The sequence below is a fragment of the Suncus etruscus genome, chromosome 15 (assembly GCF_024139225.1).
Source record: "Suncus etruscus isolate mSunEtr1 chromosome 15, mSunEtr1.pri.cur, whole genome shotgun sequence".
NCBI lineage: Eukaryota > Metazoa > Chordata > Mammalia > Eulipotyphla > Soricidae > Suncus > Suncus etruscus.
Window position 1 is genome coordinate 87,096,706 of NC_064862.1, and position 14,764 is coordinate 87,111,469.

Consider the following 14,764-nt stretch of genomic DNA (forward strand, 5'->3'; position numbering starts at 1 on the left):
CAGCATATTCCAAAGGGGTGCAGGTGACAATTGCATCAGTGGAGGACACCACATGGAACTTATGGGGCCCTCAGGAGGGATCCCAGAAACAAGATTTGGAAGGAGTCACAGTGGGAAGAGAACTGGTTAAAAATGCTGCACCCTCCCCCTGCATCTCCAGATCAGCCTGGCTTTTACAAGAAGCCAGTGGGACCATGACCCCACTCCCTGAGGGTCCTAGACCTGGCCCGCTGCCCCATCACACACACACACACACACACACACACACACACACACATATGCAGTCTTTACCTCCCACCAGTTCTGTTCCGCCTCTGCTTTAGTGAGTTCCACGATATCTCCGGGGCTGAGACGGAGGAAGGGCCCAAAGGCTCCAGGCGGTGGAGGCAACCCATAATATTCAGCACACACCTCCATCTTGGGCAGGCCTGGGGGGGGACAGAAAAGAGGGGAACACAAAGTCAGGGCCCACCCATTTCATGTCACCCCCACTTGGGAGGATGAAACCCATGAAAAAAACAGACAGACCCTTGGGTGGTGGAAAGTGGGGGCCATAGGACGCAGGAAGCTGTGGGATCTACTTGGTGGCGTCTGCCCTGTTAACACTGAATAAATCTGGGACTCCAGAGATTCCACTAGAGCCATTCCTCTGAGTCCTATATTGATGTCAGGATCCATGATAAACTAGACCCCAAAGACCAGTATGCTTCATCTTTGCCACTTAAGGGATGGCCCCTGTCCTGGGTACCAATTTTTGTTTGTGTGTTTTTGGTTTATGGGTCATACCCAGTGGCACTCTGGGGTTACTCCATGCTCTGCACTCAGAAATTGCTCCTGGCAGCCTCAGGGGACCATATGGGATGCCAGGAATCAAACCAGGGTCCATGTGGAGTTAGACACATACAAGGCAAACGTCTTACCACTGTGCTATTGCTCTGCCCCCCACCCCCCAGTGGCTCAAAGGTTGCAGGAACCGTGCAGTGCTGGAGATGGAACCCAGACTCCTGTCTGTCTGCAAAGCCTGCACTCACTCATGGCCCCATAATGATTAAATTTTGCTTTTGAACATCAAGATGAAAGCCAGGCCTTGCACATTCAAGGACTGAGTCACAATCCTAGGGCTCCCTTAATAGAATCACAAAGATCTGACCCCTCCGACCAGGCATTCTTAAAAGGCTGATTCTCTTTTGTTTTCCTGCACAGCGCCCCCTGCTGACTAACCCAGGTTAGTGCCCTTCTTATTCAGCACAGCGCCCCCTGCTGGCTGACCTAGTTTATTTCTCTCCTTGTTTGGCACAGCGCCCCCTGTCGACCGATCCAGGTTAGTGCTTGCTTTGCCCCACACACAGCGCCCCCTGCTGACTCACCCAGTTTATTCTTCTCCTTGTCCTGCTGCCGGCGATGATGAGCCTGCAGAAACAGAAGCAAGCATGGCCATTCAGGTCCAGTTCTCTCTTGCCTGGAAAATGGGGATCTCTTCTAGATCCTTCCCTCCTTACTCCCTAGGGTGTTCCAGGCGGTCTTACCTTTTTCATAGTTCCTGAAAAATCTATGGAAGAGAAAAGGCAATTGACACCACAGAAAATACACACCCCCTACATCCTCCCATGGTGCAAATCAAGGACATCCCCCATCTCTCTCCCTTTGGTACCTTGTCCATGTCGGCCACATGGAGGGACCCTCCCCAGACACTCCTTGTGTGCAGGAGCCCGGCAACGGTGACACCGATAACCTTGATAAAAAGTTCCTCTGGGAGGTGGGAAAGAAAGAGCAGTGTATGAGGCTGGCGAGACATGGGGAGCCCTTTTACCCTCAATGGGAAGGATTCCCCCACCTCCTCTTGGGGTTCTTTGGGTAGGAGGGAATTTACTCATATCCCAGTTCTGGGGGCTTGGCAGCTGACCAACCACAAGCCCAGCATCCAAGTTCTCACCTGAGCAGCATCTGGCAAGCTCTGCAGGTCGTGGTTTCCTCAAATGAGAACATCTGGAAGTCATGCCCATTGGCTGCAGCATTGTCAGGGTACATGTTGGAGCTGGGAATACAAAGGAGAAAAAGTCCACTCCATTAAGTCCCAAGGCATGCTGGGAACTTTGCCTGCAGCCTACCTTCCGGTTTTGGGTTTTGTTTTATTTGTTTCTTTGGGGGGGCTACACCCTGCAGTGCTCAGGGCTTACTCCTGGCTCTCCACTCAGGGATCATTCCTGATGGTACTCAGGAGACCCTATGTGGCACTGAGGGTGGAAAGAATCTAGATCAGCTACAAGCAAAGCAAACACCCTCTAAGCTAACTCCCTGGCCCCCTTCTGCTGTTTTTGATGACTTAATGTGTGTTCCTCCATGGAGAAGCCTGTGTCTATTTGTCTATTAATAGATGTGTCAGTTGACAACCCTCACCCTTTCCTTTAGGCTATTGTGTGAATCATGCTGTTCTGAATGTAAATAGAGGCAGAAATTTACTTTCTGGAGGGCCAGATACTAGGAGACAGGAAATGGAGAGTCAGTATGTAATGGAGCAGCACAAAGTCCTGGTGTGGGGGGAGTTTTTTTTTTTTTAATGTCCAGGGGGGTGTGGTGGAGCAATAGTACAACTGGGAGGACATTTGCCTCGAATGCAGCTGACCTGGGTTCAATCCCCTGCACCACATATGGTCCCCTGAGCCTGCCAGGAATGATTCACAAGCACATAAATAAGAGTAAGTTCTGAGCACCAGCAGTGTGGCCAAGAAAAATCGATAAAAAATAAGCCCAAGGTACAGCCAAGTGTGGCCACCAAAAAGAAATAAATATATAAATAAAAGCATGTTTTTTCAAATGCTTTGGAACTAGAGAGAGTAGCTGCATAGTACATGAATGTCTGGAAATCTACATATTGTCAGATGGGTTGTTTTGTTATGGGAATTGCATATCAAGAAGAAAAAGGAACTGTGAAAGACTTGTAGTTCACATTGGTCTCAATAAAAATTTAAAAAAATAAGAAAAGCAAAAGAGGGAGAAGGAGGAAGAGATCAGAGAGGAGAAGGCAAGGGCCAGATCAATAGCACAGCAGTAGGGCATTTGCCTTGCATGTGGCTGACCCAGGTTCAATACCCGGCATTCCATATGATCCCCTGAGCCTGCCAGGTGTGATTTCTGAGTGCAGAGCCAGGAGGAACCCCTGAGCACCACTGGGTGTGATCCCCCAAAAAAGGAGAAGGCAGAGAGGGAGGAAGACAATAAGAGGAGGATGGGGAGCAGAAGGAGAAATAGAGGGAGACAGTGAAGGAAGAGGAGGAGGAGGAGATAGAGAGAACCTGGAAAAAGAGGAGAAAAGGAGAGAAGGGGGAGGAAGAGGAGAAAGAAGAGGAAGGAAAGCAGAAGAAAATGAAGAAGAGGCATTTGCCTTTCATGCAGAAGGTTGGTGGTTTGAATCCGGCATCCTATATGGTCCCCTGAGCCTGCCAGGAGCGATTTCTGAGCATAGAGCCAGGAGGAACCCCTGAGCAAAGCCGGGTGTGACCCAAAAACCAAAAAAAGAAAATGAAGAAGAGAGGAAAGAGAGGAGCAGGAAAAACTGAAAGAGGAAGAGAGAGAAGGAAGAAGAAGAGAAAAGATAATGATGAGGAGGAGGATATTCCACTAGAATTAACTTGGCAATCCAGAGACACAAATCTCCTCCAGCCTCTCCTGCCCATTGAGGGACACTGAGGTTCTGTGGTCCCCACCCCACCCCACCAGCACCCACATGATGTGGGCTGTGAAGAACAGGACAGGGAAGGAGCAAGGCTCTCACATGGCCATCTCGAATTGCTCCATCCACTTCTTCTTCAGCTCCCGCGTCTTGAAGAAGAGCTCATAGCCCTGGACACCTTGGTCTTCGATCAGTAAAAACATGTGGGTCCACTGCAGAGAGGGAAGTTTCAGATGGGAGGTGCCCCCCACCCCACACGTGCATTTATCCACACGAATGCCCAAGTCACATACGAGTCCTCCCAAGGCCCTGTGCCTTTGGAGCTCCTGGAGCTACAAGGAGCTCCCCCAGCTTGGACCATGAACCTCACCTTCTTGTTATCACGCTCTGCAGAGGAGTCATCGCGAACCTGGAAGGTGTGGAGGTTCACTAAGTTCTTGAGGTCGTAAGAGTCTCCCCGGCGCTTACATATGAGCAAGGCTTTGTCCAGCAGGAAGGCGTACCTGGAAACGCTGGGTCAGGGCTAGGGCCGGAACCTCTGGCCTGCCCTGGGACTATCTAGGACTCAGGCCCAATGGTCAGTCATGACCCCCTTTGTTTGACCCAAGGGGACCCAGTCACCTCTTGGTTACACACTAACAAGTGCACACACACACACACACACACACACACACACACACACACGTCCAGCTAAAAACTGGACCCTGCTCTGGCAGGCTCCACCCACTTATTGACTCCACCCACCTGTGCATCCAAGATTCCTAGCCAGCCTCCACCCATCTGTGTTGGCTCCGCCCATCTATGCACCTAAGAGCTTGACCACGCCCCCTTCTGAAACTAGACTCCACCCATTTGGAGCACTGCTCCACCCTTCCTAAACCCCACCCAAATGTGCTGGCTCCACCCACTGGGGGAAATCTAAAGGCCACGCCCCATCTGTCCCAGGCCCCACCCATATCTTTTGGCCACGCCCACTCCCCTTCGCCACGCCTCCAGGTCCACCCAGCCCTGCCCACCTGTCCAACTTGGAGCGCCGCTCTGCTGAGACAATCTTGAGTTCCCCGTCAATTTTGGGGCGCCCGTAGTTGGCCAGAGACTGGTCCTATGCAGCAAACAAGGGAGTCTGAGAAGGAGCCGCTGAGAAATGACTCCTAGCCCTGCTCCCCAGGGGTCCCCAGCCCTGGCCCCTCACCAGGTTCTCAATGGACAGCTGGAAGTTGGTGATCTGCCGCAGCGTCTCGTTGTCCCGCTTGACCTCATTCACGCACTGTGCCAGGTCCTGCGGGTAGAATTGGGGTGAGCCTGCCCCCCCCACACACACACACACAGGACTTAGGGCAGGAAGGGGTCAACTCCTAGCAGACTGGACAGAAGGTTGAAAGAGCATGTCTGTGGCAGATCCCATCTCCAAGGGGACCATGAATGTCACCCTGGCCTTGAGGGCCTGTCCCTGTGAGTGAAGGGGGACACCTGGGCCTGCCTGCTCCACTCACCCGCATGGCATCCAGCGCCTGCCGCAAGTTCTCCTTCTCCGTGGAGTCCTGCGTGTGTTTCACCAGCTCCTGCACCAAGAGCACCAAGAAGACCTGTCACCTGGGCCTACCCTCGTCTTCTGGAGGACCCCCCAACCCCTTCCTCATATCTTTATGTCCCTGGAAGCTGAAGCCCAGCCAGTGACCCCGCCCTCAATGCCTGAAACCACGCCCACTCTCATGGAACCACACCCATGGTAGCTCCGCCCGCTTCCAAACCACGCCCATGTTGGGCCACACCCCTGCCTGAACCACGCCCACATCAGGCCCTGCTTCACTCCTGAAGCCACACCTATCCTGGGCCACGCCTATCCATGAAACCACACCCAGTATAGACCCGCCCAGTCCCAAAACCACGCCCGCCTTGGACCACGCCCCACTCCTGAAACCACACCATGCCTGAAGGTACACCCGGGTAGCCCCACCCACTCCCAAGGCCACGCCCACACTAGGCCACACCTCCACTCTTGAAGCCATGCCCAGGTAGGACATCCCCTATTCCCTGGGTACCTGCAGCAGAAGGTGGTACTTGAGCACACGCTGCATAGGGACCATCAGCAGATCCCGCAGGGTGAACCGTCCATTGTTGGCCCGCTGCGAACATTCCTGGAGTGGGGGAGTCATTGAAAGGGAGGGAGGAGCTAGTTCTGTCCGTGTTACCCCAAATTGCACGATTCCTGTTCTTTCTCAGAGCTGGGTCTTAATTCCTTGGAATGTTTATTAGTCCACAACTTCCTGATCCACTCCCCGGCAATTGGGCATTTGGGTTGTTTCCATATCTTGGCCATAGTACTAAGGGCAGCAATACAAACCGGTGAGTCCAGGCCCTTTCAAACCTCTGTTTTTATGTTTTGTTTTGTTTTGTTTTGTTTTTTTGGAGGGGGTTGGATATCAAAAAGTGGCATGGTTCATATAAGGGACTTAAAGATGCAATAACGTAGCCAAGTGGCAACAAAGGTCAAAAGACTACAGAATGAGAAAACTGATGTGCACAATTGAGTTGGGGGTTGGAGAGAAAAAGGTACTAGGGAGCTTGCGAGAGGGTAAGGGGTATGGCATTGTCATCATAGGTATGAGAAACTATTGTCAATAGTATTGCAAACTACAGAATCTCAATTTGCTTAAGTTTTGAAGAAAGAGAGGAGTGAGGTGAGGGTATGTTTAGAATCTGAAGTGAAGCACAGGCTGGAAAAGGAAGACACCCACAACATGAGGAAGCTTGAATACCCAGAGGACTGCCTGAAGATGACAGCCAAAGATGTGCCCACAGCTGGGAATTGGAGGCGCATGGGGGAGGAAGCAAGAGGGGGAAAAATCTGTGAAGTCCCTACTACAGCCCTTCTGGTGAGACCCCATGGTTCCCCCAGAAACACAGATGCAAGGGGGAGGCTGATCCAAAATGGGGGTTCTGGGGCCGGGAAGGTGGCGCTAGAGGTAGGGTGTCTGCCTTGCAAGCGCTAGCCTAGGACGGACCTCGGTTCGATCCCCCGGCGTCCCATATGGTCCCCCCAAGCCAGGGGCGATTTCTGAGCGCATAGCCAGGAGTAACCCCTTAGCATCAAATGGGTGTGGCCCAAAAACAAAAAAAAAATGGGGGTTCCCTCTGGGATCCAGGTTTCTTGGGAAACTTGCTCCTCAGCCCGGACTCCAGGATTGAGTTTGGAGTCGAAGTTCAATTCACGAAGATGATTTCAGCCCTGCTTTGGGGTTCTGCCATGGTCAATACTCCAGCCAACATCTTCCTACCCACCCCCATTTCTTGTGGGCATAACCTTGGGGAAGGAGCAAGAGAAGAAAATGGCTCCATCTCTACCACATATTCTTCCAGGACCAGGTAAGGGGCAAAGGGGTTCAGATGTGGCCCAGAACCCACCTCCAGCTTCATCTGCACATCCTCCCGGGCATTGGCCACTTGGTCCAGGTACTTGCTGGCTGACTCCACCTGGCTGCAATAGCGACCGTAGACCAGGAACCTAAGCAAGGGACAGGGTTACCATGGTGGCAGAGTGGCTTGACACATGGGGGCGCCTCTTCCCAGCAACATGACCTGAGCCCCAAATCTCCCCCAACTTCCTGACAACCATAATATCAGTGCCTCTCCTTATAGGCTAGTTTGACTTTTTATTGTGGTTTGGTTTGGGGGCCACAACCAGAGGTATTCAGGACTTTACTCCTGGCAGTGGTGGGGATTGAACTCAGGTCAGTCACATACAAACCTGCCTTCTGTCCTATCTTACCAACCCTAGTGGATGGTTTTAAATGAGATGGTACAAAGATTCCGCACCCCCCTGTTGTTCTCTCTGTTTCGTGTCCTTTCAACTAACCAACACTTAATAGGGCAATGCAGTTTCAGTGTGTAGAGGATGTGAGTTCTATCCCTTGCACCCCTGAATTAAACATTTGCACATGCCAAGCTGAACTATCAGGACATATGATTCTCAGCCATTACAGAGTCACAATTTTGTACTGGTGGTAGGAGAAAGACAGAGAGAGGAAGAGTGATTTTCCCAGAGCCATACAGCTAACAAGAGGCAGAGTGTTGGTTTAACTGGTCTTCACCTTATTCGGTATAACTCATTTTGTTGAGCACTAAGCCAAGAGTAACCTCTGAGCACAAAACCAGGAGTAATTTCTGAGTTCAGAGTCAGGAGTCAGCCTGAGCACTACTGAGTGGGACCTCCAAAAATTTCTTGCACCCAGGCCAGGAGGTGATGCTATGGGCTGACACCTGCGTCCCCATCCCTCTGAGAAAAGACCCCCAATATCCAGCGTGGATGTCTAAACCCCACCCCCCGAGAACTCACACAGCTCACACAGACATGCTGAGTCAAACTGAGCCCAGCTGATGTGGGACCTGCCCATGTCTCCAAGTGACCACCCTGCTCAGGGCACTGTGGACATAGCTGGGGGATTCCTCGGGCCAGGCCCTCCAACCACACACTCCCACTCCCACAGAACATTGCTCCCATTCCCCTGGGTGATTCTCAGCTCGAGTGGGGTCCTGGTGGTCCCCACACAGCATCCCCTGGGGTCATGTCCCCCATGTGCACCCAGAGATTATAGGGGAGTGGTGGCTGTTGGAATAACCGGTCTTCACCCTATCCAGTATAATTGTTTGTTTAGGGGCCACACCTGGTGGCACTCAGGTGTTATTTCTAGCTCTGTGCTCAGAAATAACTCCTGGCAGGCTCAGGGACCATACGGATGCCAGGAATTGAACCCAGGTCTGTCCCAGGTCAGCCTCGTACAAGGCAAATGCCCTACCACTGTGCTATCACTCCAGCCCCAACTATAACTCTTTTTGTTGGTACTTGGCAATGATTAGATGGAAACACCTTTGAATGGAAGCATCCTTTGTACCTGTCCTCCACCCCAGGGTGTGATCTTTGGGTTCCCAATAAGGACCCCAATAAAGGTCTCAGGAAAAAAAAAACGCTGACATTTTTGGTTTTTCCACCGCTGAGCTATCTGCTTCTTAGGAGCGAAAGATTTGCATGTGGAAATTTCTAAACCTGTTCTATGCCCTTAACCATGCATAAATTATTTTCCATGTTGATATTTGCTTCCAGACCCACATCTCTCCAATCCCCTGGGATTGAGGCATGAGGCTCTTGCTTCAGCAGAGCAGGGGAATGAATTTGAGAGAAGCAGCCTCGAAGCCAAGAAGGAGAGTAGCTGTAGCTTCTCCTGGGAAAGATCCCTGGGGTGCCCAGGTGACCCCGCTGGCTCTCACCTCTCCTTGTATTTAATGAAGACCTGGAAGAGATTGGGAGCACCTGGTGTGGCCAGCGCATCCTTCAGCTCCTTGATAAAGTTGTTGTGTACCCGAAGCAAGTCCTGAGCAGAGGGAGAGGGGGGCTGAGGCTCGGAAGGGTGGGGACCACCCAGCTGCCCTTCTGGACTCATATACACACACACACACACACACACACACACACACACACATACACACACCAGATTATCTCATTGGGGAACCAGCCAGCTCACCTCTATGTTAATAAAGATGGTCTCGATGTCTTGAGGTTTGAGGAATCTTTGCAAGGGCTTTAGGAAGTGCTGTAGGGAAAAATGGGGGAAGAAGAGGAGTAGGGTGAGATTTCCTTCAACTCACTCCCTCCAACCTGGACCCAGAGAGAAAAAGACAAGGGAACAGAAATATGCCGATGAAGAGAGCTAATAGGTGTGCAAAGCAACAGGACAACTAAGCAAGAATGGGACCCCAGTGAGCACCTCAGGAAATACCATAGACCGGAAGTACCATGGGTCATGTCCAGTTCATGCAAACAACAGCAATAGAGTGTTAAGAGATAGTCCTGCAGAGAAGGAGCTTGCCTTGCATGCAGCCAACCCATGTTTAATCCTGACACCCTCTGGGATCCTCTGAATCTACCAGGAAGGATCCCTGAGCACAGAGCCAGACATCATCCCTGAACACCTCAGAGTGTGGCCCAAAAATTAAAAAAAAAAAGCGGGGCCGGAGAGATAGCATGGAGGTAAGGCACTTGCCTTGCATGCAGAAGGAACAGTGGTTCGAATCCCGGCATCCCATATGCCCCCCCACCCGAGCCTGCCAGGAGCGATTTCTGAGTGTAGAGCCAGGAGGAACTCCAGAGCGCTGCCGGGTGTAACCTCCCAAAAACCAAAAAAAATAAAAATAAAAAGGCAACAGGATCACTCCTGAATAAATAAGATGTCATTCATATGGCTTGGTGGAATATTACTCAGCCCTGAACAGGATAAGGAGACTGAAAGCTCACTAGACTTTTGAAGGGACCAGCAGACATGCTCAGGGAGAAAAGCCCGACACAAAGGGCCACTTGTCACGCCAGTATCTTTCTAGAGAAGAGTCCAAAGAAATGAGTTCACCCAGACAGGTGCTATGTGGCCTTCCTTTGGGCCACAGTAGGGCAATTGTGCTGCAAAAGGAGAGCACTTCTCTGGTTTCGTTTCTCCATGGCCAGAACAAGAAACCAGCACTTGGCAAATTGATGTGTCATCACTTTCTAGTCCGGAGAACAGTGAGTCATGTTACATTCTTCCTTTTGGGGTCACACCCATCGGTGGTCAAGGCTGACTCTGTACTTGGGGATCACTCCTAGAGAGGTTTGGGAGTCCCTCTAGGGTGCAGGGGATTTAAGCCTGGAGGGCCACGTGTGAGGCAAACAAATGCCCTGCCTGCTGTACTATTGTTCTGGTCATGCACTCTGATTTTATCTAAAAACACACAAAAATGTACAATACTATGATATAAAATATGAGCTATAAAAAGACTTGGAGGACAAGTGTTTTATACACACACACACAAACACACACACACACACACACACACACACACACACACCTAAGGGCCAGGGAATGGTTCAAATGGCTGGAGCACATATTCTGCATACGGGAGCAACCAACTTCTATCTCCAGACCTCATGGGCCCCCAGACACTGCCAGGAGTGGCCCTCAACAACTGTAACTGAAAAATAAATCAGTCTGGGTTCAGAGCAATAGCACAGTGGGAAGTGCATTTGTCTTGCACGTGGCCAATCCGAGTTTGAACCCTGTCATCCTATCAGGTCCCCTGAGCCTGCCAGGAATGATCCCTGAGTGCAGAGCCTGAGGGTCTCTGGGTGTGGCCCCAAAACAATCAAACAAATCAATCCCTTGCAAAGTCTTATTATGACCTTACACATACTTTTCAATCTAAATTTAACGTTTTTGTTTCCAAATTAATGTGGGATAGTTCACAAATCATCTATAGGTCCTATTCTTGGTGCCTTTTTGAGTATCCTTCATGTTCCTTTGGTTCCTCTTTTGCAACAATATTGTCTCCTGGAGCCAGGGGCCAGACAAATGGGACAGCGGGGAGGGCACTTGCCTTGCATGCAGCCAACCTGAGTTCAATCCCTGGCACTCCTTAGCCACCTAAGCCTGCCAGGAGTGATCCCTGAGCACAACGGGGTGTAAGGCAAAAGTGAAAAATAAATATATGGGCCTGGATATGTGCAATAGCACAGCTGGGAGGGCATTTGCTTTGCAGCCAATACGAGTTCGATCCCCTTCCCCTGGGCCCCGCCAGGAGTGATCCCTAGTGCAGAGTCAGAAGTAACCCCTGAGCACCGCAGAGGAGAGGCCGGGTCGGCCTAGAACAGAAGCGGCCTGGCTAGGGGTCCCGGGAAGGGCGGCACAGGTGGCCTAGCAGGTGTGGGCGCAGGTGGTGCGCATGCCCGGGGTAGGCCCCGCCCCGCCGTGCACCTGCTGGATGGAGCTGAGCGTGTCTCGGTACTTCTCCTCGGTCTGCTGGATTTCCCGCAGGCAGCAGCAGCGCTTGTCATACTCGGTCATCTTGGGCTGGGAGAGGCCAAGAAAGGCGGCAGTGTTGGGGTGCGCAGTGAGGGGGGGGGTCGGGGCTGCCCCCCGCCCTCTTCCCCGTGCCCCGCGCCCTGCCAGGACCCGCACCATCTGCGGCACCGGGTCGCTGCGCATGAGGTCCTCGTAGATCTCGTCGCCCTCCGCCTCCTCGTTCTCCACGCAGTCGTACAGGTCCTCATCCTCCTCCACCGTGTCACTGGGGGACACTGAGTCAGGCAGGGCTGCCCGTGCGCCACCCCCGGTTCCCCCATCCAGACCCGGTTCCCGATGAGCCCCCAGAGAAGAGCGTCTGCCTCAGGCCCTAGGATAGAAACTGAGCCCCGCCCCCTGCAGGCTCCACCCATCGGGATTGGCTCATCCAACATCTTGCCCCGCCCCTGCTATCTCCACCCACCTGAAATGGCTCATCATCCAAAAGTTTGGCCCCACCTCCTCCAGGTTCTACCCATCTAGATTGGTTTATCTAACATCTTGGTCCCGCCCCTGAAAGCTCCACCCATCTGGATTGGTTCATCCAACCCTTGGCCACGCCCCTACAGGCCCCACCCATCTGGATTGGTTTATCTAACATCTTGGCCCCGCCCCTGAATGCTCCACCCATCTGGATTGGCTCATCCAACCCTTGACCACACTCCTACAGGCCCCACCCACCTGGATTGGTTTATCTAACATCTTGGCCCCGCCCCTGAATGCTCCACCCATCTGGATGAGCTCATCCAACCCTTGACCACACTCCTACAGGCCCCACCCACCTGGATTGGTTTATCTAACATCTTGGCCCCGCCCCTGGAAGCTCCACTCATCTAGATTGGCTCATCCAACCCTTGGCCACGCCCCTACAGGTTCCGCCCATCTGGATTGGCTCTCCAACAGTTTGGCCCCACCTCCTCCAGGCTCCACCCACTGTATTGGCTCCACCCACTCCTAGGAGTCCCTGGCAGAACCTTGGACCGACCCCTGAGACTCACTCAATCTGGTCAGACAGGCCGCTGTAGATGTCATCGTCAGCCTCATCCTCGTCCGAAAAGGGTCTGTGGGCACCAGAAGGGTCTGAGTAGAGGTCCGAGGGCCAAGAGGGAGCATAGAGGAGGACAGCATGGAAGGAAGGAGGGGAGCAGCAAAGAAGAGAAGGGGGGGAAGATGGAGTGCAGGACAGAGAGTAGGTGGGGAGGAGTGGGAAGAAGGAGATAAGGGGAGAATAGTGGGAAGAAGAGGTTGGAGGGGGCACGGGGAGAAGGAGGGGGAGGAGGAGAGGAGGAGGAAAAGGGGAGGGGGAAGAGGAGGGAGTGGAGGGGAGAAGGAACGGGGCCCAATGCGCCCCAGGCACTCAGATCAGAGGGTCACTCACGTGATCCCCTTGCGAAGGGCGATGGGGGTCCGAGACAGAGCAGACAAGGTTTTGACGACCTGTGACAAAGGTCAGAGCTGTCAATCAGCCCCTCGCCACCGCCCACTGACCAGAGCAGCCTCTGCTGTCCAGCATCAAGGCCCAACCTGGGGTTGGCCCTTCACCCCTGAATTAGGAACCTCCATGTCAGCCTGACTGCACCTGCACACTCCAGCCCCGTGTCCAGTTATTCCTCATAACCACACAGGGGCCATAACAGGATGTCACTCCCCAGAGATTGGTGAGGTCACACGGGCTCAGAGAGGCTCAGACATCTATTCAGGCTCACACAGCGAAGGGCAGGGCATGGTGTGGGTACACTTCACTGTCCCAGGGTATGATTGTGCACTGTGGCCCGGCTTACCCATCACACACGTGTGTACATGCATGTTTGCAATGTACATACGATCACATATACACATGGATACACTCTTAGCTGCTGCAACACAGATGTTCTGAGGAACAGACTGAACCCACTCTCCCCACTCACCTTCCCAAAATCCTGAACATCGAAAAGATCAAAAGCCTCGAAGAGTTCGCTCCGCTTGAGGCCAAATTTCTCACAGCAGGTGGACAAGAAAGTCCGAATGTTCTTCAGGCACAGGAACTGAGGGGACAGAGAGATGAGAGTGTCTGTCCTTGATGGGATCCAGAGGAACAGGAACAGCAGGGCAGCCTCAGTGGGAGATTGGATGGAATAGGGAACAGAGAGAGCCCCTCTCTTCTGGTAATGATCAAGCCATTCCTGAGGCTCTATCAGGGATCCTCAAACTTTTTAAACAGGGGGCCAGTTCACCGTCCCTCAGACCATTGGAGGGTCTGACTATAGTAAAAATAAAACTTATGAACGAATTCGTATGCACACTGCATATATCTTATTTTGCAATGAAGAAACAAAACAAATACAAATACAATATGTGGCCCACGGGCCATAGTTTGAGGACCACTGCTAGATCCTTATCCTCAAAGGCTTCTGCCCAACACACACACACACACACACACAAATTATATATATATATATATAAAGCCAGAGCAATAGTACAGCAAGAGAGAGAGGGAGACAGAACCTGGAGTGATAGCACAGCGAAGGGCATTTGCCTTGCACTCAGCCAACATGGAACAGACCCAAGTTCGATCCCTGGCATCCCATATGGTTCCTGAGCTAATTCTTCTTCCTTTTTTCTTTTTTCTTTTTTTGGTTTGTTTTTGGGTCATACTCAGCGATGCTCAGGGGTTACTCTTGGCTCTGCACTCAGAAATCGTTCCTGACAGGCCTGAGGGACCATATAAGATGCTGGGAATCAAACCTGGGTCCGCCCAGGTTGACTGCATACAAGGCAAACCCCTTATCGCTGTACTATCTCTCCAGCTCCTCCCCAGAACTATTTTTGAGCACAGGGCCAGGAGTAACCTCTGAGTGCTGATGGGTATTCCCCTCCAAAAAATGGAGAGCGAGAAAGGAATGGAGAAGGGGAGGAAAAGAGGAAAGGAATAAAAGGAGAAAGTGGAAGGGAGGGAGGGAGGGAGGGAGGAAGGGAGGGAGGAAGGAAGGAAGGAAGGAAGGAAGGAAGGAAGGAAGGAAGGAAGGAAGGAAGGAAGGAAGGAAGGAATAGAAGGGAGGAGATGAAGGATGAAGAAGGCAGAGGAAGGAAATCAAAATTAATACAAGTTGTACAGTCTCATGAAGCCAGTTTGACACAGGCCTGAACAGAGATTAAACACCATGTTCATCTTTGCAGCCATTAAGAGTTGATCATGGGGTGGGGCCGGGCGGTGGCGCTAAAGGTAAGGTGCGCCTGCCTTGCCTGCGGTAGC

The 14,764-nt window shown here is 52.1% G+C and overlaps 1 protein-coding gene across 3 annotated transcripts in view; it reads right to left on the reverse strand.

Annotated features, from left to right (window-relative positions):
* The window catches only part of VAV1 (vav guanine nucleotide exchange factor 1), a 43,709-nt gene that overhangs the window by 9,176 nt on the left and 19,769 nt on the right, over window positions 1–14,764 (reverse strand). For 2 of the 3 annotated variants that reach the window (XM_049789418.1, XM_049789417.1), the window contains exons 2-20: window positions 13,440–13,556; window positions 12,911–12,969; window positions 12,531–12,593; window positions 11,650–11,758; window positions 11,446–11,541; window positions 9,190–9,258; window positions 8,936–9,039; window positions 7,076–7,175; window positions 5,713–5,808; window positions 5,164–5,232; window positions 4,863–4,949; window positions 4,687–4,772; window positions 4,041–4,173; window positions 3,773–3,882; window positions 1,934–2,035; window positions 1,652–1,749; window positions 1,527–1,549; window positions 1,368–1,410; window positions 292–428 (exon numbers count right to left, since the gene is read on the reverse strand). In XM_049789418.1, the coding sequence (XP_049645375.1) occupies window positions 292–428; window positions 1,368–1,410; window positions 1,527–1,549; window positions 1,652–1,749; window positions 1,934–2,035; window positions 3,773–3,882; window positions 4,041–4,173; window positions 4,687–4,772; window positions 4,863–4,949; window positions 5,164–5,232; window positions 5,713–5,808; window positions 7,076–7,175; window positions 8,936–9,039; window positions 9,190–9,258; window positions 11,446–11,541; window positions 11,650–11,758; window positions 12,531–12,593; window positions 12,911–12,969; window positions 13,440–13,556 (1,701 nt within the window). The remainder of the gene's footprint in view (window positions 1–291; window positions 429–1,367; window positions 1,411–1,526; window positions 1,550–1,651; window positions 1,750–1,933; window positions 2,036–3,772; window positions 3,883–4,040; window positions 4,174–4,686; window positions 4,773–4,862; window positions 4,950–5,163; window positions 5,233–5,712; window positions 5,809–7,075; window positions 7,176–8,935; window positions 9,040–9,189; window positions 9,259–11,445; window positions 11,542–11,649; window positions 11,759–12,530; window positions 12,594–12,910; window positions 12,970–13,439; window positions 13,557–14,764) is intronic. The other variant, XM_049789419.1, reaches the window with a different exon arrangement.